The sequence below is a fragment of the Lethenteron reissneri genome, chromosome 33 (genome assembly GCF_015708825.2).
Source record: "Lethenteron reissneri isolate LAM-NWPU_2019-01 chromosome 33, ASM1570882v1, whole genome shotgun sequence".
NCBI lineage: Eukaryota > Metazoa > Chordata > Hyperoartia > Petromyzontiformes > Petromyzontidae > Lethenteron > Lethenteron reissneri.
The window spans coordinates 11,932,350-11,955,769 of NC_083811.1; the positions used below are offsets into that span (position 1 = coordinate 11,932,350).

General features: G+C 45.7%; 1 protein-coding gene across 5 annotated transcripts in view; it reads right to left on the reverse strand.

The window, feature by feature from the left end:
- The window catches only part of LOC133350349 (homeobox protein aristaless-like 4), a 120,755-nt gene that overhangs the window by 43,144 nt on the left and 54,191 nt on the right, over positions 1-23,420 (reverse strand). For 4 of the 5 annotated variants that reach the window (XM_061564635.1, XM_061564634.1, XM_061564633.1 and 1 more), the window contains exon 2: positions 4,965-5,458. In XM_061564635.1, the coding sequence (XP_061420619.1) occupies positions 4,965-5,458 (494 nt within the window). Of the gene's footprint in view, positions 1-4,964; positions 5,459-22,702; positions 22,988-23,420 lie in introns of those variants that run through there. The other variant, XM_061564636.1, reaches the window with a different exon arrangement.

A 23,420-nucleotide genomic window follows, 5' to 3' on the forward strand; every position in this document is an offset into this window, starting at 1 on the left:
GAGAAGTACCTATTCTTGGTTCTTTCGGTAAAGTCACGCCGAAAAACTAGAAATAATAAAATAAATTTATAAATAAAAAATAATAATTCGAAAATAATAATAAAAGCAAAAACCCCACGATGTTTCGATTGCAACACAATCGGTCTTCAGTAGGCGCCTGATGAAGACCGTGGGGGTTTTTGCTTTTATTAGCATATTTTCTATTAATTATTTCTATTTTTTTTATTTTCTATTTTCTACTTACGTGACTTTACCGAAAGAACCCAGAATCTGAATCCCTGCAGTCGCGAAAGTTTCAAGTCAAAACGGAAGAGAGAAGATAAAGAACGGGGAATAGGGGAACAAGGATGGACAAGGAATGGAGACACGTGAGGAAATGTCCAGTAAAGAGAGGTCAGGGAGGAGATTGCTACACCAGGGCATAGCCGCTGCCGCTGCTGCTGTTGCTGCTGCACAGTGGAGCAACGTGCCTGTCCCCACATCGGGCGGGGAGGTAAATAGGAATTCGGAGCGAGGGGGATGATATTCTTAGGTTTTTTCGGTAAAGTCACGTAGGTAAGAAATGTAAATTAATAAAAGTAAAATAAAAAAATACAGCTGTCGATACAGCTGTCGTGGCTGTGACGGTTCCACCTGAAGACGGAGGCTTGTGTTGCTTCCGAAACGTCGTGATTTTTTATTTAGTTTTATTTTACTTTTATTAATTTACATTTTTTACCTACGTGACTTTACCGAAAAAAACCTAAGAATATGAATCATTGCAGTCACGAAAGCTTCAAATCTAGAAGAGGGGGATGATCACACAGAAGTCACGTGGTGCGCGGGAGGCTCGAGCTCATGTCGATGGAGAGTTGTTGACTGTTACGGAAGGTGAATCGACTTTGGCAAGAGGTGTGAGACTGGTGACAGAATGAGCAGACAAAGAGAATGACTCGGAAGCAATCTCCACGGAAGGAACGAGAAGCATTGTGGCATCGCAGGGCCGTGAGCATTGGCGATGACATGAGGAGGCATTCATCCAGAATTGGAAAACGTCATGGGTGTTGATGACAACAAGGATTACACGCTTTGTAAGCTATTCTGTGTCAATTGTCAATGGCAGATATTATTCTAAAACGCTGTACAATATTTAAAACATATACCGTATTCAATATACTGTAATATAGGTTTTTTTATCACCGTATTTCAATAATTGTTCATTCAGCATGAATGAAAAAGTGTAATTGTATAGTTGACGGGTAAGTGCTCAAAGATGAGACCCTGCCAGTGTGACAGCGCTAACTCAAATGTGTCGCGAGTGGAGAGCCTACAGTCACATTTTGATTTAAAGCTTTCGTGACTGCAGGGATTCGTATTCTTAGTTCTTAAAGGTAAAGTCACGTAGAAGGGAAATAATACAATAATAAAAATAAAACATAATAAAATAAAATTCTCACGACGTTTCGGCCACAACACAAGCAGCCGTCCTCCGGTGAAGAAACAGAGTTGTCGGAAAGACAGCGCTCCAATGTCTTTCCGACAGCTCTGTTTCTTCACCTGAGGACGGCTGCTTGTGTTGTGGCCGAAACGTCGTGAGAATTTTATTTAATTATGTTAATTTTTATTATTTTATTATTTCCCTTCTACGTGGCTTTACCGAAAGAACCAAGAAAAGCTGACAGTCAGTTCATTGGATTTACAGTGAAAACTCTTATTTATTCCCATTGCCATGTATTATTTTCAATAATATTTACGTACTCGGAGCAACGTTTATGTTACCGTCCGCTACTCTAATAGTGTATATATATAAACACGGTTTTAAACTACCTCAACAAAATAACATATTTCGCTGATATGTGTGTGATTTTAAAACGTAAAATTAAATTAGCCTTAACCCTTACTAGAATGTTATGAAAAAAAAAACACAAACAATAAATATAACTGCGTCCTGAGTAGATTTACCAGCACACAAGGATGTGCATTGCGTGTGCAAAAGCTCCCAGCCTTGTGCAAACCACCAACTCAACAGAACTGCATATGCGGACATTTGTCACTTTCGAATTTAGATGACCAACTCAAATAACGAGCTGGCAAAGTGTGACCTCCAACTAATGTTACGAACGTGATGGATCATCTCCCATAATTTACAGATTTGAATTGTGACGTCCTAAATGCTATGTATTGCTCAAGATACAACGGACATAATTGTTTTCTTGTTTGTTTACGAATATGCTGAAGCGTTTAGAGAAGGACGCACCCAGTGAGCATGCAACGTTGAGTCAATTTGACTGCAGCAGGCAGGATGAGTAATTTCTCGGACTGCCCAATGGAGAAATCGTTGAGACCTGACGTTGCATGTTTACTCAGCGCACGTTTCTCTCGACCGATTTAAACAAACGCGGGCACGAGTTACTGTCACAGTTTCTAACACCGTTACCAACAACGGCGTTTCCATTCGGCAGTGCGAGCCGTGACCCATCTCTCTTCTTCTTATTATTAGCCGAGTCTCCTTGTAATTCAAATAAGCTCATTGTTGTTCACGAGCAGTCGCGGTGGGTCGAGACGTAAAGTCGCGAACTCATTGTCCGTCGAAGCCAGCAGCAGCACCACCTGCAGCCTAATGATCAAATCCCAAATTTCTATTCCCCGTTTCTCATATTCCCCATGTCTATTCCCTATTTCTGATATTCCACATTTTTCCTTTTGCTATATAGGTATGTCTCCGATACGCTCATTAAAGTCCTAATGTCAATATTTCCTATTTATTTCCCCCATTTATCCTATTCCATATTTATATTGCAAACATGTTCGCTGCGTCGTAAATAGGCACTCATGAGACGCGAATTAACCACAGAGATCTGCGTATTCTGTTTGCATGTAGAGTAAGATTCCTGCGAGTACTCGCTCAACTTTCCAATTCACTTTGAACGGAATGCACCCCGCTCTTCAATACTGCTGCTTCAAATCACGGGCCGTTCATTCGTCAGTGGGAATGTGTGTTTGCGAGCACCTATTATTCAGGCTATGATTACACGGTGCATGGGCGGGTTCCATCCAAATCTTGTCATACTTTGTTTAAAACAAAAACCGTAGTGATTGTTTTAACAGCAACAGCAAAAATACGCGAATCTGCTGCTGATGACACGTGAGCGGAATGAATGGCGTTCAAATGTATTTCTAACAGTGTTTCAGAGGCGGGACGGCTGATGAACCGCTTTGAGAATGGGCGTGCAGTCAAACGGGCTTCAGTATCGGACGCGCACCGATGTTCATGGGCACACACGCAGGCTGCGTGACACTGTTTGCACATTAAATATAACCCACTCGTTAACACAGTAGTCCTCAAGCTAATCAATCAGACTTAAATGCATGCCTGTAATATAGCTCAGCTATAAATGGTAGTGCGATTTCTGTACGCGTGTACATTGTATGAATATGCATATATATACATATTAGATAAAGGAAGCAATGATTAAGGGGCCGTCCATAAATGACGTCACGTGAATTTGGACAATTTTTGACCCCCCCTCGCCCCACGGCGTCACAAAAAGTCAGCGTCCCCCTCAAATATGACGTCACAATGCTCTGCCCCCCCCCAAAATAAAACATGCTTCAAATCGCTTTAAACTATTGTCATTGTAGTGCGTATTTAATGTGCCGCTGCACTCTGATGTTGTAAGAGAAAACATTTATTAAAAAGTCTATTTAATTAAGTAGAACGTATTGTCTATATTGATTTAAAGTTGTGCACTTTGATGTGACGTCACATTTCTCACCCCCCCCCCCCCCTCGTCACACATTGTCACAAATGTCTGACCCCCCACCCTCCACTAGGTGCGTGACGTCATTTATGGACGGTCCCTAATAAACAGGCTAAACTATCGTCCTTTACTATTCATTCAGAGTATGTGTTTTACTCCGTAACCCTGTCGGAATTCCGGACCAATACTGCCCGGGTAAATTCTGGACCGGTTATCGACTTTCTAAGTCCCATCAGTCGAGCGGTGCCTGTTACCTTCGTTACGTTACCGGTGACTTTGGTGGTGACGCATGCACAATGAAGATGCGCGACCGTTTCGAAGGGTGGGCGATTCGAAGGGTAGAGATGATGAGAACGCGATGGTGGACGGCATGGAACACCTCGAAGGGGAAAACGGTGGCGAGATGCTGAGTCGGTCGGAGTGACTCACGTCGGCGATCAGACAATGGGAGGTGAGCGCTCGGTCGTTTGGTCGTGAGAAGAGACGAAGAAGACGCAACGAGGGGGGGCTACGGAGATGCCGGAACGATACGCGAGGGGGAGTGGGTAGCCAGCACCACGCCCGACCGCCTTTTGTCTCCCCCAGTGATGACGATTTTTACACACACCTCACTGGGTACTCATTTGAGGCTGAGTCGACCTAGGGGAGGGCCCATGACCAGTTGAGATAATCGTCACTGGTGCTGGCCGTGAGCGGGAATCGAACTCTGATCGCCGGGTTCGAAGCGCGGCGTGCTAACCACTGCGCCACCGCTCCCCACGCACAAATACACACGCACAGTGACTCGCACAGCCACTCACAGTCACACACACACACCCACAGTCACGCACACACAGTCACGCACACAGTCACACACACAGTCACACACACACAGTCACACAGTCACACACACACAGTCACACACACACAGTCACACACACACAGTCACACACACACACCCACAGTCACGCACACACAGTCACGCACACACAGACACACACACAGTCACACACACAGTCATACACACAGTCTCACACACAGTCACACACACACTCACACACACACACAGTCACACAGTCACACACACAGTCACACACACACAGTCACGCACACACAGACACACACACACACAGTCACGCACACACACACACACACAGTCACACACACACAGTCACACACACAGTCACACACACACAGTCACACACACACAGTCACGCACACGCACGTGCACAGTCACGCACTCGCCTGCACTCGCGCCTCGGTGAGCTCCGTGCGCAGGGCGAGCTGCTCGCGCGCGTACACGTCGGGGTAGTGCGTCTTCTGAAAGATCTTCTCCAGCTCCTCCAGCTGGAAGCTCGTGAACGTGGTGCGGTTCCGTCTCTTCTTGCCCTTCCCTCCCCCTCCTCCCGCTGCTCCTCCTCCTCCCCCTGCTCCTCCACCGCCGATCTCTCCACCAGCTCCGGCCTTGATGTCCACCGAATCGGGACTACCCTCGCCCTTGCTGCTGCCGTGCTGCTGCTGCTGTTGTTGCTGCTGCTGCTGCTGGTGGTGATGGTGCTGGCTCTGGTGGTTGTGGTGTTGGTGGTGGTGATGGTGGTGGTGATGGTGATGAGGAGGAGGAGGTTCGGACGAGTCGTGGTCCCGTAGGGATGACACGGCCGCCTGCTTGAGGCTCAGGTAGTGTTCCATCTTGAGAGCCGGCATGCAGTAGCGGAGCGCACTCAGCGGAGAGCTGCCGTCTGGTCGGGGAGGGTGGTGGGTGCCGAGCGCAGGGAACGAGGAGGGAGACAGAGAGACGACGATGATGATGATGATGATGGAGCAACAGATACGAGACGGCGGATTGGCGAGGATGGAGACGCGGAGAGACGGGGAAAGAGAAACATCAGAGGGAGACACGGAAGCGTGGAGGATGGAACGTGAAGGGAGACACAGGGAGATGCAGCAATGAGAGACAAACAGGGGGCACATGAAGGCAGGTGAGAAGGATGGAGGATGGAGACCAGGGAGACAGAGAGTCGACGGGAGACGAGGAGAGACGGGGAGACGTTGGAGTCAGAATTGTAACACAAATCACGGAAGCACAGGAAGATGTAAAGGATCATCGTGCTCTCTCACAATCGGAGTCGTTTCCAAACACAACCATTCATAGCGATGATCGCAACCACAAGGTACTCATTTCAGCCGAAGGGTACTGAGACAGTGGCGGCAATTCCACGTTCCTATACCGAGGGCGAGTCGGTCAATGGTGTTGATTTCTCATGAGGTGGTTATTATTGTGTCGCCCGTAGAAGACTGATGGGCTGAGTTGGCCCTCGACTGACTCTAAAAATCGTAGGATTCTCATCGTATGTCGAACCCACTTAGAACTAATCCTGTATTTTTATCCAGGAAAGCCGCGGTGAGTTGCAAGACCGGTGATTCAAGTTGGGTTCCCAACCCACGGCACTGACATCAGCGTCGCGTGGTATCTGAACCGATCCAAGGTCATCCTCCACCCTCACCAACACGCACTCACCAGCGTGGTGACGTGTGGTCTAGGCATCCCCATTTGCGCAGCAGCGAAATCACTCCAAATAGACACACACACAGAGCCGGGTTCAGATTGTGTAGGCCGCTGGGCTACATGTACTGTGAGGCCACCAGTAATGTTTTCAAAAGGAAAACAAAGTTAAAGAAAAAAATAAAATGTATTTCTACAAGGCTAACAAGAAATCCAAATTCAGCGCTTCACGAATGAAATAACTTTTCACTTCATCTCTGGAAGGCCCTCCAGCTGTCGGAGGTCCCCGTGCCTTAATCCAGGCCCAGGACACACCCATTGGAGGGCATCAGCAAGTCCGCATTAGCCACACGCAATACGTGCGGCAAAACATGCGAACAAACGCGCTCGTATACTCATGTACGCATTGTCCTCGGAACTCATGGGCCGACACCAAAGGGCTTCTTTCATGGCCTTGTCTCAGCAGTGTTAGTCCAGAGAACAACGCCATAAAAGCGGACAGCACAAGGACTAGGCACATTCTAGATGTTAAGTTTTCGTGACTGCAAGGATCCATACTCTTTGGTTCTTTCGGTAAAGTCACGTAGGTGAAAATAATAATAGAATAAAATAAAAACAAGTGAAAACAACTTAATTAAATCACGACGTTTCGGGCGCAACACAAGCGTCCTTCATCAGGTGGGGGACCACCACAGCGACAACAGTTGCTGAGGTATGCCAAAGAGATGGCTTTGACAAGGGTTTACATAGCTGAGGAGGGTGGGGGGGGAAACGAGGGTACGGCTTGACTTGAAGCTTTCGTGACTGCAGGAATTCATACTCTTTGGGTCTTTCGGTAAAGTTTCACGTAGATAGATTTTTTTTTTTAAATCGTCTTCAGGTGAAAAAATGCAGCAGGCGAACTGCTGAGGCCGGAGAAATATGAGCTGCCTCAGCGGTTCCACGACTATGCACATATCGAGGCATGCAAAACTCGGGTTAGAGCAGACACGGCACATCAATGGGACCCTTTTTAAATCCTTTATATTAAGTTCACTTGCTTGCTTGTGCGCTTACGACCGTGCAAATCTTTCGGTCGTTTTTTAACCCACTTCCCGTGATCCAATCGAGCTGACATTTTGCACACACACTCGTTGTGCGTGACAATTTATTTTCGTGAAAAAAAATCCAAAATTTTACACTTTTTAGGAAAAAATAAATTATATTTAATTACCAATTGCTTAATGGTGGCAGGCAATCATCTGACCCATAGGTGGCAGCCATCTCAAGCCAGAGGACGAGAGGACTCTAGCCGCCACGCATATAAAGGATTTATAGTGAAAAACGGGTTAATTTTTCTGCTATTATATTGATACTGGCTAAAACCGTCCCACAGTGAAATCACTACTATTGTGTATAATACACAAATATATATATATATATCGTCTGTACATGTGAGCAAGCATTGTACATTACGTACGTTGTAACATCTATGCGTGTGGTGCAATCGTACGCACGGCATGTGAAGTGTTCATTGTCAAGGCGAAACCTCGTCAGAGGATGAGTGTTTAAAACACTCGACCATGGAAGCAAGGGCAATGGACCCCAAAATATTGTGTTGATACATTTAACGTTGTGCATGGAATATCTTGAACAGCCTTTGAAAACCACGTGTTCCATCTCGAGGGATTATTCCGGATAAGATATTTCAGTCATTAAATGCCTATTTGGTAATAGCACTGCACCTATATACTCTCGAACGGTGGTCGATTAAGGAATATTAATGAGCTGTCATTCGAGTGGTTGGGCACGTAATTGCAACGCAAACATAATAATCACGCGCCTCTCGCGGGAGTCATGGACGTGTTGTGTGTTTATTGTTGTTACCTTCGCCAACATTTGGGAGAAATCCATCATTAGCCTCGCCGCTTCACCTCCTCAACATATCTATTATTAGCCGCGCCATCGCCTCCTTCCTTCTAAAACAGATTCCTCAACTGCTGCACAAGCGATGTTCCACTCCAAAAGGGGTCTAGGCACGTGCGTTATCCCCACACAATAAGGGTTGAAGGTATTCTCCTTGGCTTTGTAAATGTACTGCATAATAGATGCGATAGCATTATATCCTGACTACAAATATCCCTTATCAACGACTAAAAAGGTTTAAAATTTTGATTTTAAGCTTTCGTGACTGCAGGGATTCATATTCTTGGTTCTTTCGGTAAAGTCACATAGAAGGGAAATAATAAAATTTATAAAATATTATTTTGTTATTTCCCTTCGGTAAAGTCAAGTAGAAGGGAAATAATAAAATAATAATAAAAATATTGTATTATTTCCCTTTTACGTGACTTTACCGAAAGAACCAAGAATACGACTAAAAAGGTGTACGGGAAAATATGAAACGTCAATTGAATAACAGCTCAGGTGAAAAATTTCGTGCATAATCCTCAACGTATTAGCAACAAATGCTTAGAAACAGGCAAGCTCGAATCTAAATCTATAGAAGTCAAACAAGCGTGCAGCTGGGATACAGCTGCAGGACGACTTCTACACAAGTCCGGCACGTCGCCTGATGAAGCTGGTTGCAATCACCAGCGAAACGTCGTTCACGTCGGTTTGCTCTCCAACACACAAGCGGTGTGCTGAAGTAGTAACCATTGGCACGTTTGTGTTCACGTGATAAACATTGTTCATTGGCTGTGTCGGGTGGAGGTGGCTTTACGACACATTTATATATGTACGCGATGTAACCCACGCAATGCACTATGGGACACGGCGCTTGTAGGCAAGAGGGTGGTGGGTTCCCCGCTACATTAACGAGACACCACGCGACATTCGCGTTTTCATTTGATAACTAATTTCTTTAGAAATTATTTTTGAGTTTAGGTTGATGTCCCTCCCGCATCTCCAACTAACACGGTTGGATATTTAGGGTGCGAAATAAGTTCAACATACATACACAGCGAGTGTGAGCCCTGCCTTCATATATTTGGTCATCAAAACGCCGTCATTAAAATCACCAATAACCCTGTCATTGTCACCACCACCATCACCACCATCACCACGTGCATGAAAGCCTCCGCAGGCTGCCCTCGTCTCACGAATCTGCGATGTAGCTAACGAACCGCCCGGCACTCGCACACGAGCTGATGTCCATCGTTCCGTCTCCCCGCGTGGAGAGTCTCTTTCGTACGCCTTTCACGAGCACCGTTTGTTTTAGTAAACCGCGTGCCGCCGCGGTTAGAGGACTTGGCTCGCAAATGTGCAGAAAGTTATAAGTTCAACCCCCGGTGGAGAGTCGAGTCAGCAGGCAGCCCGTAATCCTTCTGGTTTCCATAAAAAAGTACCACTTTACGGGTAAGCATATGTAAGTACCGGCACCCGCCATGAGAATGTGGAATTTTCACCGCGAGTTGGAGGCTACCAACAGGAGATGTGAGTCGCTCCATATGCCCGTTAGAGCGGGGGAACAGGTCGACATTAACTTAGTTTCGTTTTAGTTTAGTCTAACTTCGTGCTGCATGCATACACGAGATACGTTAGCTGTTGCTTGACTTAACTTATTTGAAACTACTATTTTTATTTCACCAGGTAATGCCCGCTGAATTGTACATTATTGCTCTTTTTCAGAAGCGACCTGGCCACAAATGACAGCCCGATGAAGTTACTGATCGTGTGGAAATGTGCAGTATCGAAATACTGTAAATTAATGTCGATTCTAAATGTGGAGGCGAAACAACGGAAGGCCCGGAGAAAAATCCATGCGACCACGAGGAAGCGATACGCGTAAACTCCAAATATACAGCAGGCATCTGGGTCAGGATCGAACCCACGACCTCCGGTAAACCAGGCGAGGTTGTTAACATCTCGCCACCGCTGCTGCGTCGGCAGTGGTGCACAAGCGCAGATAACAACACAGCTCAAAACGTGCGTCAGCAACACCGTCGCCTTCAAAGAACAAAAATATATATACTCAATGTGCGGACAACATGTTAGCTTTTAATATAAATTCATTAATATTGCATTGGAATACCTTTTGATTGTTGAAGTGGTTGTCGAGTATAGTGTACTGATGGTGCAACTATTCATCTGCTTATTTAAAAACTGGCCAGCACAAAATACGTGTTTCAAGTTAATTCTCATCAGGCGGCAAGTGCACTCTCCAACCCTTATAAACTCCACCTCTCTGGCCTCAAGAATTCACGTGTTATGAAGAAGGGGACTTTCCCAAAACGTCACCTACTATATATATACATGCTGTTTTCTTCTTAGGCCAGAGTCTCGTTAACCCCAACGCATTGCTTATATATATTTTTATTGAGTCGACTATTTCCTATTTCGATGCTTTTGCGGTGCATTACCACTGTCAGACAAAAACAAAAATAGACACGAAATCCGACAAAACGCTGATTGGTTCCGTGGGGTGGACGGTCTCAGATCGTCCTGAATTAGCCCCCCCCCCCCCGATCTGCCAGCCCTGGCGTGTCACCTCCGAATCCCAAGCCTGGGGGTGTATATTTCTGAGTTGCCAGCACGAGCCTTGCACCTGCATGTAAGATTATCTGCGGGCGTGTACATCGGATCACTTGCTCGTGACAACACAATCACAATGAATACCCACACAACGCTGGGTTCTCACTGGTAGTCTGTAGCAGGGCATATAGTTCGCTGATTGCGCTATAATAATTGTGCAATTGCCCGGTGGTAGTCCTGTGGACAGACTGCCCCCACCCCCGTCATGGTAATGTGGAATTTTTTCAAGTTCGCCACGGTCAGAATTGTGTAATGCGGTGCGCGTTCATGCGAGACACACTGTATGGATGAGGCCGTGTTCCGACACGTTTGATCGCGAGTGACTGAAGCCGAGTGCTAAGTTCGGTGTTCTAGAAGTGCTCCTAGAAAGCTGCTGACATCTGAGACTAATTGAGTGGAGTCTATGCTTCTTACGAGAATAATATGAAAACCCTGGATGTGTATTGGTTTCACTCACAGGGCAGGCAGGGACAGCCCACAGTTCTACGCGTATTTCATTATGGAGCCAAGCGCTTCTTCTAAATGTAAGAATTATATTTTTTGTTACGTGGAAAGAAGGATATAACAATTAGATGTTGTCTGCTAATTTGTGTTGATATCCTGAGTGTATCGCTGTATTATTTTGTGCCGAACATAGACACTAAATCGTGGTGCTTTCCTGGAAGATCGGCTGTCCAACAGCGTTGATTCAATCTTGATTTGAAGCTTTCGTGACTGCAGGAATCCATACTCTTTGGTTCTTTCGGTAAAGTCACGTCGGCATAAATACGTGACTTTACCGAAAGAACCAAAGAGTATAGCGTTAATTCAAGCAAGCCCGACGCTGCTGATGAGACACTGTGTGTCGAAACTGGTCCAGAGTTTGTTCGTCTTGACACAATGTTGCTGACATGTTGCATTCCCAGAAGGCCGTGCAGCTGATGGTTTGTGTAAAAAAATATTTGATAATTGTATGTGAAGAGACGGATACCAGACGCATTATCTGCTCGCTTATTTAATTTAATATATATACGATCGCCTTCATCGGTAAACCAATACTGTAGTAAGTTTCCTAACGTTAAGTGTGAATCTTAAGCCGATAGAAAGCGATTCGATACGGATTACGAATACATTTCACGCAGACGTGAATTCAACGTTGACATAACCAAACAGATTTTTCTCTATTTAGCAAATTATTAATGCAATGTGCCAACAACATTTTATCATTTTAGTTTTCAATAAAAGTGAGTAATCCGCTTTCATGATTGAATGGTGTATCCGTTACCCACTAGCTAATTATAAGCAAAGCTATTCATACGCATGTTTCAAAACTGATGATTAGAAAACATTTCTACATTTTAATTCTCATCAATGCAATCGCCAACACTTGCTCACTTTATCTCTCTGGTGTCTCTGTGTGCCATGAAGAAGGGTTATTGCCAAAAACGGCGATGATTATATGTTTTATTTTTAGGCAGTTATTGACGAATTTTTTTAGTTTGTTTTGATTAATTAATATATCCATATGCAGTATCTAATCTTGTCGGTACACAGATACGTAACCCGTTTATCCCTGCATGCCACCATACAAATCTCGAGATATATATATTGAGATATATTTATATATATATATCGCTCGTTGTGGAGCGGCACCAGTTCGGATCGTCATTTGAGATCTTCATTCCACTCTATTGACGTCAGTGCCATATTTATTTGCAACGAATTGTGTGCATGTGTGTGCGCGTGCATGTGTACGTGTGTGTGTACGTGCATGTGTACGTGCGTGTGTACGTGTGTGTGTACGTGCGTGTGTGCATGTGTGTGTACGTGCATGTGTACGTGTGTGTGTACGTGTGTGTGCGTGTGTGTGTACGTGTGTGTGTGTACGTGCGTGTGTACGTGTGTGTACGTGTGTGTGTACGTGCGTGTGTATGTGTGTGTGTACGTGTGTGTGCGTGTGTGTGTACGTGTGTGTGTACGTGTGTGTGTGTGTGTACGTGCGTGTGTACGTGTGTGTACGTGTATGTGTACGTGTGTGTGTATGTGTGGTGTAGCGGTCAGCGCGCTGCACTACGAACCTGGCGACCCGGGTTCGATTCCCGCTCACGGCAAACACCAGTGACGATTATCTGAACCGGTCCTGGGCCTCCCCTAGGTCGACTCAGCCTCAAATGAGTACCTGGTGCGATGCGTAAACATCGCCACTGGGGAAAGAAAGGCTGCCGGGCGTGGTGCTGGTCATCGACCTACTCGTGTGCTGTGCCGGCCTTCAAGGGTCCTCACGAACACCACCTGCCCCAACAGTCCGTTAAGGCTATACAGGGGATCTTTGTCTTTGTGTAATTGCAAATAAAGCGTAGACTAGCAATGGTTTTGTCGATTCGTATAACATAATCCGCATATCCAGGTCTTAATATCCCACTCCATTTTTTTAGGAACGCTGCTAGGCTCGTCTGGAGCAAGACATTATCGGCATGAGGCACTACCACTAGGATAGAAGGTATAATGTTTATCCATAATGTTCATGAAAGTGTTTTTTTTTGCCACCAGAACAACATCGAGCGAGATGGATGTGGATCCTGGATGGCTGCCGACATCATTCCCGCAGCAGCGTTCCGGACTATTCCGGCCGAAATGAAGCACCGGTCGTAACGTCGTAACTACTTAATTCGGCAACTTGTGATCTCTGTGGCCAAGCGATAGCTAAATTGCTTAAGCGAATTAATTAGTGTTCAACGGCTCATCCCAGCGGCTTGGAATACAGCAAAACAAACAGAGCGCCCGATAGCAATCGCGTTGGCGTTATGGGACATTCAGTAACGCGGCACGCATGGATTATCGCGATTCGGTGCGTGTGGAAATAGTTTCAAATGAGTGCCCGCTGCGACGTGTAAACGTGTGCGTGCGTTGAACTTCTTCCGCACCGTACGTAGCCAACGGTGCTAAGCGCGATCGCCACGCGCGAGACAAAGGCGGCCCGGGCGTGTGGTGGTGCCGGCCCACCAACCCCCTCGTGTGCCTTACCGGTCTTCATCGGTGCTCGCGATCAGCACTTGCCCCAACAGTCTATAGGTGTCTATACGGGGGATCTTTGTCTTTGTGTCATATATACATAGTGCGGCAATCGTTGCGCGGACTCGTATAACATAATTAATATTAAATCTATAAATCCGGATTCGCATGCAAGCTTGCGTCATTGTTTTAACTGCCACGCCAGGAGATCGAATGGACCCGTCGACCTCTCTGGATCGCAAGAACAGTGTAGTACAGCTCCCGGTGGGAATTAAACGCGACTCAAAAATAGAACTAATTAAATTATATGTTTGAAGTTGTACGCTGCGTATATCTTGTAATACGGTGTGGAATGGAATATTTGCCCGGCTTGGAGCCGATGCGGCAATGGAAGTCAGAGGACTGAACCGTGACATTTCGCAAAGCTAGACCCACGCGTGTTCTATCTGTGTTGTAGATGCTATGGCATATTCCGCTATATAAAATACTCATTTGCAATGGCTATAAATGTTTTATTGAGATGTCCAATGCCGTTGGCAATATTTACGCTTTTATAATGAATGTAATGTTCAAATTAAACGGACTGTGTTACATTTTACAATTCGTCATCTGCCTCGTTATGTGTTAGATCACTCTGCGCTGAACTTGTACCTGTATCTTCTTGAGAGACCTTGCCTATACCGCAGGGCAGTTTACCAGCATTGTTGAAAGCAAGGCATTGCTCTGCTGATGAGATGCAGAACGTCAAACCCGGTCCCGAGTTTGCTTGTACTGAATCAATGCTGCTGAAATGAATGCACTCCCAGTAGGCTGTAGGGCTCGTTGTGTAAAATAAATAAATCATACTTTATATTTTAATGTGGAGATACAGATATTGTCTGCGTATCGATTGTATTATTTCACAATTGATCTAATTTGACTAGTCAACATAGCACTTCGTTTCTCACGTCATATTTTTTCCTGCTCGCTGTTAGACTGGATTAAGCACGTGACAGGTCTCCACATCCATAGCCAGAGATGTATCACTGGATGCGGTGTGCCGTGCTGAAATTAAACCCTCTCTATTCTACCGCTTAATAGAGTTACTCGATGTAGATAAAAAAAACGTTGGAAACGCCACGGCCAACGTGCGGCGAGACTGCGGTTACCCAGAAAAAGATTCACGGAGCGTTTAATTTTATTAATTTGCGGAGACTCCAATGCCCGATTCACAAACACGAGGGAGGAGGCATCGTTATGATTATCACCACCACCACAGCGATTCACTCCACCCCGCTACTCCCGATGCAATCTTCTGACTCGACCGTCAATGTGCAGCGAATGGTGTTCGCTAATTAAGACGACGTCAAACGCGTATCGCATATTTAATTGTAAAGGGGCACAGACTATAATCGCAGCGTGTTCTCTAAACGCTGTTAATCTCTTTCGCTTCGTGTCGTCCAAATTAATTAATTTGATCAGAATGCGCGCACAAAATCGACATATACATACGTTAACGTGTTCCCGGTCTATGATGACCAACTTCACGTGTGCATTCCTCTGCACGAGCAATACGCGTATTGCTGTATAGTCGCTGTGACTTCTGAAAATGTGAACGCGTCTCCATAGAGAATAATACTCGTAATAACAACACATTAGTCATGCCGTGTACGAATATATAAAGACAAAGATTCCCCGTATAGCCTGAGCCGACTTTTCGGGCAAGTGCTGCTATGGTACTGCACACGAGGGAGTGGGTGACCAGCACCACGCCCAGACCACCTTTGTCTCCCTAGGGGAGACCCAGAAACGATTCACGTCATCCTCACTGGTGTTGTCCCTCAGCGGGAATCGAACCTGGGTTGCTGGTTTCGCAGCGCTGCGCGCTAACGGCGACACGACTGCTCCACACATACACACACAGGTATGCGTGATGTGAACAAGCCTCTGTTCTTAATCCTTTATCACACTTGTAAACACACACTGGAAAATCTTTGTCAAATATATGCATATGCACGCAACATGCTCGACTGGCACTGAGGCTGAGCCAGTGGTGGAAATTCCACATTCCTATCGCGTCACTATATAAGAAGGCAACTGCTGATTGACCACAAATATGAACCATCTTCTGGTTTTTTCGATAAAGTCACGTAGACGGGAAATAATAAAATAATCAAAATAAAATATAAAAATATTATGACTATTTTATTATTTTATTATTTCCCTTCTACGTGATGAATCCCTGCAGTCACGAAAGCTTTAAATCGAAATATGAACTAGTTTTGTCTAACTTTGAGGAATGATCGGCTAAGTTGCTATGCATAAGGTCCCTATAATAACAAGCTTTGCGTCTTGCCAGTCTAGGTAGTATCAACATTTATGGTCATTACAATTATTGTCACGAAGTCTACTTCGCCTTGCAAAAATAACAGTAATAATGTAATATAAATAACCTTGCATCGGCAATGGTGTACAAACATAACAACACCCACCCTTCATCAACAACACAGCGTTACAATACATAACACACATATCGTAGGCCGCTAACGTTTCAGGCAACGGGCCTCTTTCAGCGCAAGATATACTAATTGTGTATATATATAGTTGGAGGATCGTACCTCGCGGAATCGTGTCCGATATAAACAGAGAGAGTGGAATTTTACAGATTCACAAACACGACAGCTTCTACGGAGACTCCCGTCGTGAATTGGCAGACACCGAGCGAGTGGCCGGCAAACTCCCACGCGGCTCAGAAGCAGCGCGCGCCTGCGCTTCGGGGCCTCCGGAGGCCAGGGTTGGTGGGTCGCTTGGGGATTATTGAACCTTCTAAGCCCCCCCGCCTCTATGTAGAAAGTGGACTTTGGCTGGCCATCGTAACAAAGACGGTCACCGCATCGCGCGCTTTCAAATGCGCTTCCGCAGCCGTCTGGAACGCGCTCTACCTTCCGAAATCAGGAAGCCACTGGAGAGATATGCATATTTAAATCGAGACTGAAAACCAATTTCTTTAGAACTGCTTCTGGTGTTTGATATGTTGCCCTTACCCGCACCTCTGGTTGGCGACGTAGGGTGCGAAAGAAGTTCAACACACACACACTATACACCCTCGCACGCACACGAGTGTGGGTGGGTGTTCTGCGGGTACTGCAATTTCCTCCCTCACGAAGCATTGAATTCGTCCTTAAATGTAAAGAAGGCTTCGCCAAACAGCGTCACAGCATCAGCACCGAGTCGGCAAACAAAGCCTCGAGATTCATGGACGCTTTCCTGGACAAACAGCTCACGCTGTTGAACGCAGACGAACATGTACGCATCACGTTTTTGTCCGCGAACCTGCCTCATTCTGTTGACATCAGGTGGAACCCCCCCCCCACCCCCCCGATCGTTAAGCTCAAGGGAAGATGCAACTCAATGAACACGCAGGCCGTATCGTGTAGACTCCGGCAACAAGGCGCCGTGTCCCGGGTTCTGTGACAAGTGTAAGCGTCAATCACGAGAAGCAGAAGGAAGACGCTAAAGTCACGGTCAAGCAGCGCCTCGAGAGCGCTGCGTTGTCGTGATGGGCCCTACATTGAAGCGTACTGGCTGTGTGGCTTCACCTGACGGCGGATGAACGCAGTGGACTTACATTTATCAATATCGCTGTGGCTTTGAAAGTAAAAAAGTATATATATTTTTCGATTTAAAGCTTTCGTGACTGCAGGGATTCATCTTCTTGGTTCTTTCGGTAAAGTCACGTAGAAGGGAAGTAATAAAATAATAAAAATAAAACATAAAATAATTCTCACGACGTTTCGGCTACAACGCAAGCAGCCGACTTTACCGAAAGAACCAAGAAGATATATATATTTTTTCACCTGATGACGATTTTGCGATCGAAATGTCGTGATATTTTTTTATTTTTCTATCTACGTGGCTTTACCGAAAGACTCAAAGAATAAAATATATATAGGCGACGTTTAAGACAATGACCCTGATTAAAGCGCATAAATGGACCATCGTGCGAAAGTTCGCATAGATATTGTCGTGTTAATTGTGCTTCTGCACCACTGCCGACGCAGTAGCAGCATCACCACATAGAGCGTGAACTCGCACGCTTCCAAAAAAGCTTTCGGTAAAGTCACGTAGAAGGGAAATTATAAAATAATAAAAATAAAACATAATAAAAGGGAAATAATAAAATAATGAAAAGAAACCATTAATAAAATAATTATTTTATTATCTTTTATTTATTTTTATTCTTTTATTATTTCCCTTCTACGTGACTTTACCGAAAGAACCAAGAAGATATATGTATTTTATTTTACCGGGTAAGGCCCACTTGAGCTTAATAGCTCTTCTTTCAGAAGCGACTGTCACAATGATAGCCCAGCGAAATGTCGAGCAGCCAAATGCTCGGAACGCGCGTTGATATGAACGTGGAGGGAAAAACCACGGGGAGAGAGACACGCAAACTCCAAATACGCAGGCGTCAGGGTCGGGATCGGACCCACGACCACCTGCATACCAGGCGAGCGAGTTAACATCTGTCCAACGTCGCGTCCTGCAGCTTGGAACGCACAGCCCCATGGCGTGTAGCGCCAAGATAAGAGCTGTTACAATGATCACAAATTAAAATGAATGAATGAAAACGCACGTTGCTACGCTTGACCCGAGCTATGAATGTGTTCGTGTTTCCATTGTCCCTGCACTTCTCGTATTCTGGCGGTCGTTGCTCCAGAGCACTTGTGAGACAATGGCATCGCAGAGGTTGTCTCTAATGCAGGACAATGAGTTTCAAAGAGAGTGCATACAGTATCAAAGCATATTTGTTAATTGCCACAAGTATGTGTGGTTAATGCAGATTTTGGTTGCCTTGTAATCGGTGTCTATTTGGTGTGAAAACGTCTAAAGACCTTTATTTACGCCAGAAATGGTAAATCAATGACGCACATTATATCGGTAATAAGATTCACCGTTACTATGTCGATAGCCTGTATTCCTTTCCTTACAAAATATCATCATCATCATCCTCATAATTATCAACAGAGATGACCAATTCCACTGCTGGATGAATGACTCCCGAAGCCGTATCGGAATATCGTCCCCGACGGTCTAAAATATCGCAGGAACAGCAATGACAACACCTCTCGACCTCGATCAAAAGACGCGATTCTGACTGTAGGATCGGTCCTGCCCATCAAGCCACGCATGCCAATGGACATCAGCCCTCCCGCCCTCCCCACTGCGTATACGATACCTGCAGAGTTTCTCATCATTGTACACATTTTGACTTAAAGCTTTCGTGACTGCACGAATTCATATTCTATGGGTCTTTCGGTGAAGTCACGTAGATAGGTTCAAATGAATAAAAATGAAAAAAAAACACAGTCTTTACTACTATTTTGTTTATTTTATTTTAATTAATTTTAAACTATATACGTGACTTTACCGAAAGACGCAAACAACATTGTACAAATTGTCTGTCGAAGAATGCCCATTGACTGAAGAAAGACCATTGCCCGAAACGTCGCCTATTCTTTTTTCACTTTAAGTCCACAGCGTTATTGACGAATGCGCTGAGATGATTCATCGTTGTACACAAGACGTGGGGGTTGGTTGACATATCGGAGGCTGAGTTACTGACGGGGAGAGTTGCGTCGTCGGTGCCTGGCTGCTCGGGCTCATTCGTAACGAAGGTCGCCTACCCCGCATCTCCTGCCCCCTTCCATCTTTCACTCAGCACACAAATCCCCCGTGTTGACTTAACAGACTGTTGGGGACAAGTGCTGTTATGAGCATCTATGAAGGCCGAAATGGCGCACGAACGACGGAGGCGATGGTAGGCCAACACCACAGTCAGCCCATCACCCGTTCAGATATCCTTCACCGATGTTGGCCGTGAGCCGGTATCGAACTCGGGCGGGTCGCATGGGGCAGTAGCGCAGTGCGCTAATCGCTGCGCCACCGCTCCCCACGCGATCACGAGGGGGCCCTCTGCAGGGGTGGAGTGCGAGTGATTTTGGGGCCGTTTCTGAAGCGTGGATTCAATCTGCTTACATTGCCAAAAACACTCGCAGAATTGAGTTTCCACACTTGCTGACGCAAGGGACCATCCTCTAAACATTAATCTTGATACTCCGATGAGGCTTTTCCCCATATACATATTTTTTCCGGAAGGGCTGCTTGCAGCAGGGATTGTCGGCGGAAGGCACTTGCACGAGAGTGTAAGCACCGGCTATCCATAATGATCATACAAATCGTAACCTATATTCCTGTAATCCTGTAAATTGGTTGAAAACATGTTTTAGATGGATTGACTGACAAATAAGGCGAGATGGATGTTATTGGATGCCACAAGCATTTCCCGTGACAGCGTTCAGCAGTATTCAGGATGAAAGTAAGCACTGATTTTAGCAATGAGCAATCTACACTGTAGCCGCATCTATTGTTACCAGTGTATGCGGGAATAGTTGATTAATGATCGGTGTTTGTTTGTGTATGTGTGTGTTTGCGTTTGTTTGTAATGTACGTATATCTACGTATGGAAAGTAGTGATTAAGTAGTTAACGCATTACGCTACAAACCAGGCCACCTGAGTTCGATTCCCATGACGAACATCTTTTGCAAGTGATAAATGAACCGGTCCTGGGCCTCCCGTATACGTGTGGTTGTGTACGTCTGTGCAAATGTGAGCGCATGTGTGTGTGTGTGCTCGTGCCGGTCTTCACAGGTGCTCGCTAACAGCACTTACTCAAAAAGACTGTTAAGGCTACATGGGGGAATCTCTGTCTCTTCGTAGGTGCTCGCTAACAGTGCTTGCCCAAAATGTTTGTAACGTCTAAACGGGGGCATCTTTGTCTTCTTCGTCTGTTGGAGTCGTGGAACGGTGGTTCGTAACCTGCTACGATCCTGGCAAACTTGGGTTCGATTTCTGCACGGCCACGGACGAACATTCGTTTCAAGTTATATCTGAACCTGCCCTGGACCTTCCTTGGTCAGCTGAGTCTTAAATGACTACCCGACACCCTGTTGTACCGATTCACAACCGGTTGAGTTATCGCTCGCCACTAACGACTGTTAAACCCGTGATCGGAAATCGAACTTGCATAGAGCGCAGCGCTAACTACAGCCTACATGCACACAATTAACGATTGCGATGATAATTATACTAACATTACATGGAGATTATGTGACGAAGGAGTTGTATACATCGGAGTGTCAGGTAGGGAGATAGGGCGCCACAGATGTTAACTACCTCGCCTGGTATACAGGAGCTTGTGGATTCGATCCCGACCCTGACGCCTGCTGCTGTATTTTTAAATATTTTATATTAAGTTCGCTTGCTTGCTTGCGTGCTTGCGTGCTTGCTTGCTTACGACCGTGAAAATATTTCGGTCGTTTTTTAACCCACTTCCCGTGATCCAATCGAGCTGACATTTTGCAGACAGACTCGTTGTGCGAGACAATTAATGTTCGTGAAATTTTTTTTAAAAATTTTACACTGTTTAGAGAAAACAAATTAAATATTTAATTACCAATTGCTTAATACTGGCAGACAATCATCTGACCCATAGGTGGCAGCCATCTCAAGCCAGAGGACGAGAAGACTCTAGCCGCCACGCATATAAAGGATTTATAGTGAAAAACTTTGTTTTTACGGGTTATACTTATTGGAATTTGTATGTCTCTCCCCCGGTGGTCGTGTGGATTTTTCTCCGGGTCTTCCGGTTTTTTTCCCCTCCACATTTAGAAACAAGCGTTATTGAAAGTATTTGGCTGCTATATAAAAAAAAATATCCGCATGATAATCCACTTCAGTTGAACTATCATTTGTGTCCAGGTCGCTTCTGAAAACGAGCTATATAGCTCAGTGGGCCTTACCTGGTAAAATAAAAAAAACATAGTTTAAATTGTTGTACTCATAGGAGTATTGGAAGACGTGATTTCACACTCGCGATACACAATCAGCGCAACTTTTGTTTGACAACTTCCATTGGCCTGGTGCTGTGTTTACATACAACGATGCTTAATTTCAGCCGGAAGCTATTATTTTAATACATCACATCCATATCGCCTCACTCTACTCCCACGACACTACGGTGTGGCATATGATTGTAGCACTATCGGGCACAATGATGTAGAATTATGATGCAATAGCCGTACTCTAGTGGAAGTGCCTTACGCTAAAAAAGCCCAAATCCAAGCCAGTCAAGCAGCAGTCCCGCAACATAGCGAGTGATAAATTAAGTACTGTGCATATATATACTTATTCTGTACATTGCATATGTGTGTACATATGCTGTCATGTACAGACACATAGCCAAAGATCCCCCGTATATCCTTAAACGATTACTGGAGCAAGTGCTGTTAGCGATCACCTATAAAGGCCGCCACGGCATCAGGTCAGAATGAACAGACAACTGGGAGATACAGAGACACGGAGACACACCAACACAGAGACACACACGGACACAGAGACACGAATACAGACACAGAGACACACACAAAGACACACACGGACACAGACACGAATACAGACACCACCCGACACGGAGATAGCGCAGCGCGCTAACCGCTACACTACCGCTCCCCACAAAGACACACACGGACACACAGACACGAATACAGACACACAGGCACGGAGAGACACACTTTACTGTGTATTTTGCACTCGGAAATGGTTCATGCATTATCCTCATGTTTGTCCTATAAAAAAATACAAATTTTACATTTTACCACAACTTAAGTATAAAGGTTACTTTTTATACAACCCTCATGTAAACACCCGTATCGAATAACTGCACATGGCATATATGTGGTCAGTTGTAACAGCATTCATCCGTGTTTGTTAACTGGCGAAATAAAATAAATTCATGGATGTGTGACCCTACGACAATTATCATCATCATCATCGGCCACGATAATTCCACTGCTGGATGAAGGCCTCCCCCCAAGCCGTCAAGATCTCTCACCAAGAATCGCTCCGTCTCCCCGTACGTTGGGACGAACTTACTTTCGGGCGTGTACAATTGCTGCTGCCTATTTGTCTCGCTGCTGCTGCTGTTGTTGTTATCTCGTTATTCACGCTGAAATCCGCCTTCCACCACGAGACCATGGAGTTGTTGTAGAAGGTCTAAATGCCGTCGCGTGTGGATCTTCTACAACATCACCACCTCTCGCTCTTTCTCTCGGTTCACCTTCAAAGGCGCCGCTCGTCACCGTGGCGTGCGCGATGACCACCACCGCCACCACCACCACGTGACTTTCCTTTCGTGTTGTGCGCGCTGCATTTAGCGCCACAGCGCGTGAATTTATAGCGATTATTAGTTTGCTGGTGACTTTGTGTATTTCATACCTGGAATCGCCTCCAGTGCTGTTGCTGCTGGCGGCAATAACAGTTGTTTCAAAGTCAAACGTCTCTCTATCTCGCGCGCGCGCGAGGCGCTTGGTCGTGCGTCGAATTGCGCACGTTGCGATTGTGCAGCGCGATCCGTTCACAGATACCCCACCGCCCCCACCACCGACTTGGAGTTGGAGGCGCTTTAGGTCCATAGACTCTACCGGAGAGACGAGCGCTGCGTCGCTGGACTCCGTCCGCGAAGATCGGCGTGGGTCAACGCGCGCGTGGAAGGCGTTGATTGCAAGATACGCGCACACACACGCAGCGCGTTGTTGTCCCCGTACAATGTAACAGCCGTTCGTTTGGTGGGGTGTCTTTAAATGGATCGCGC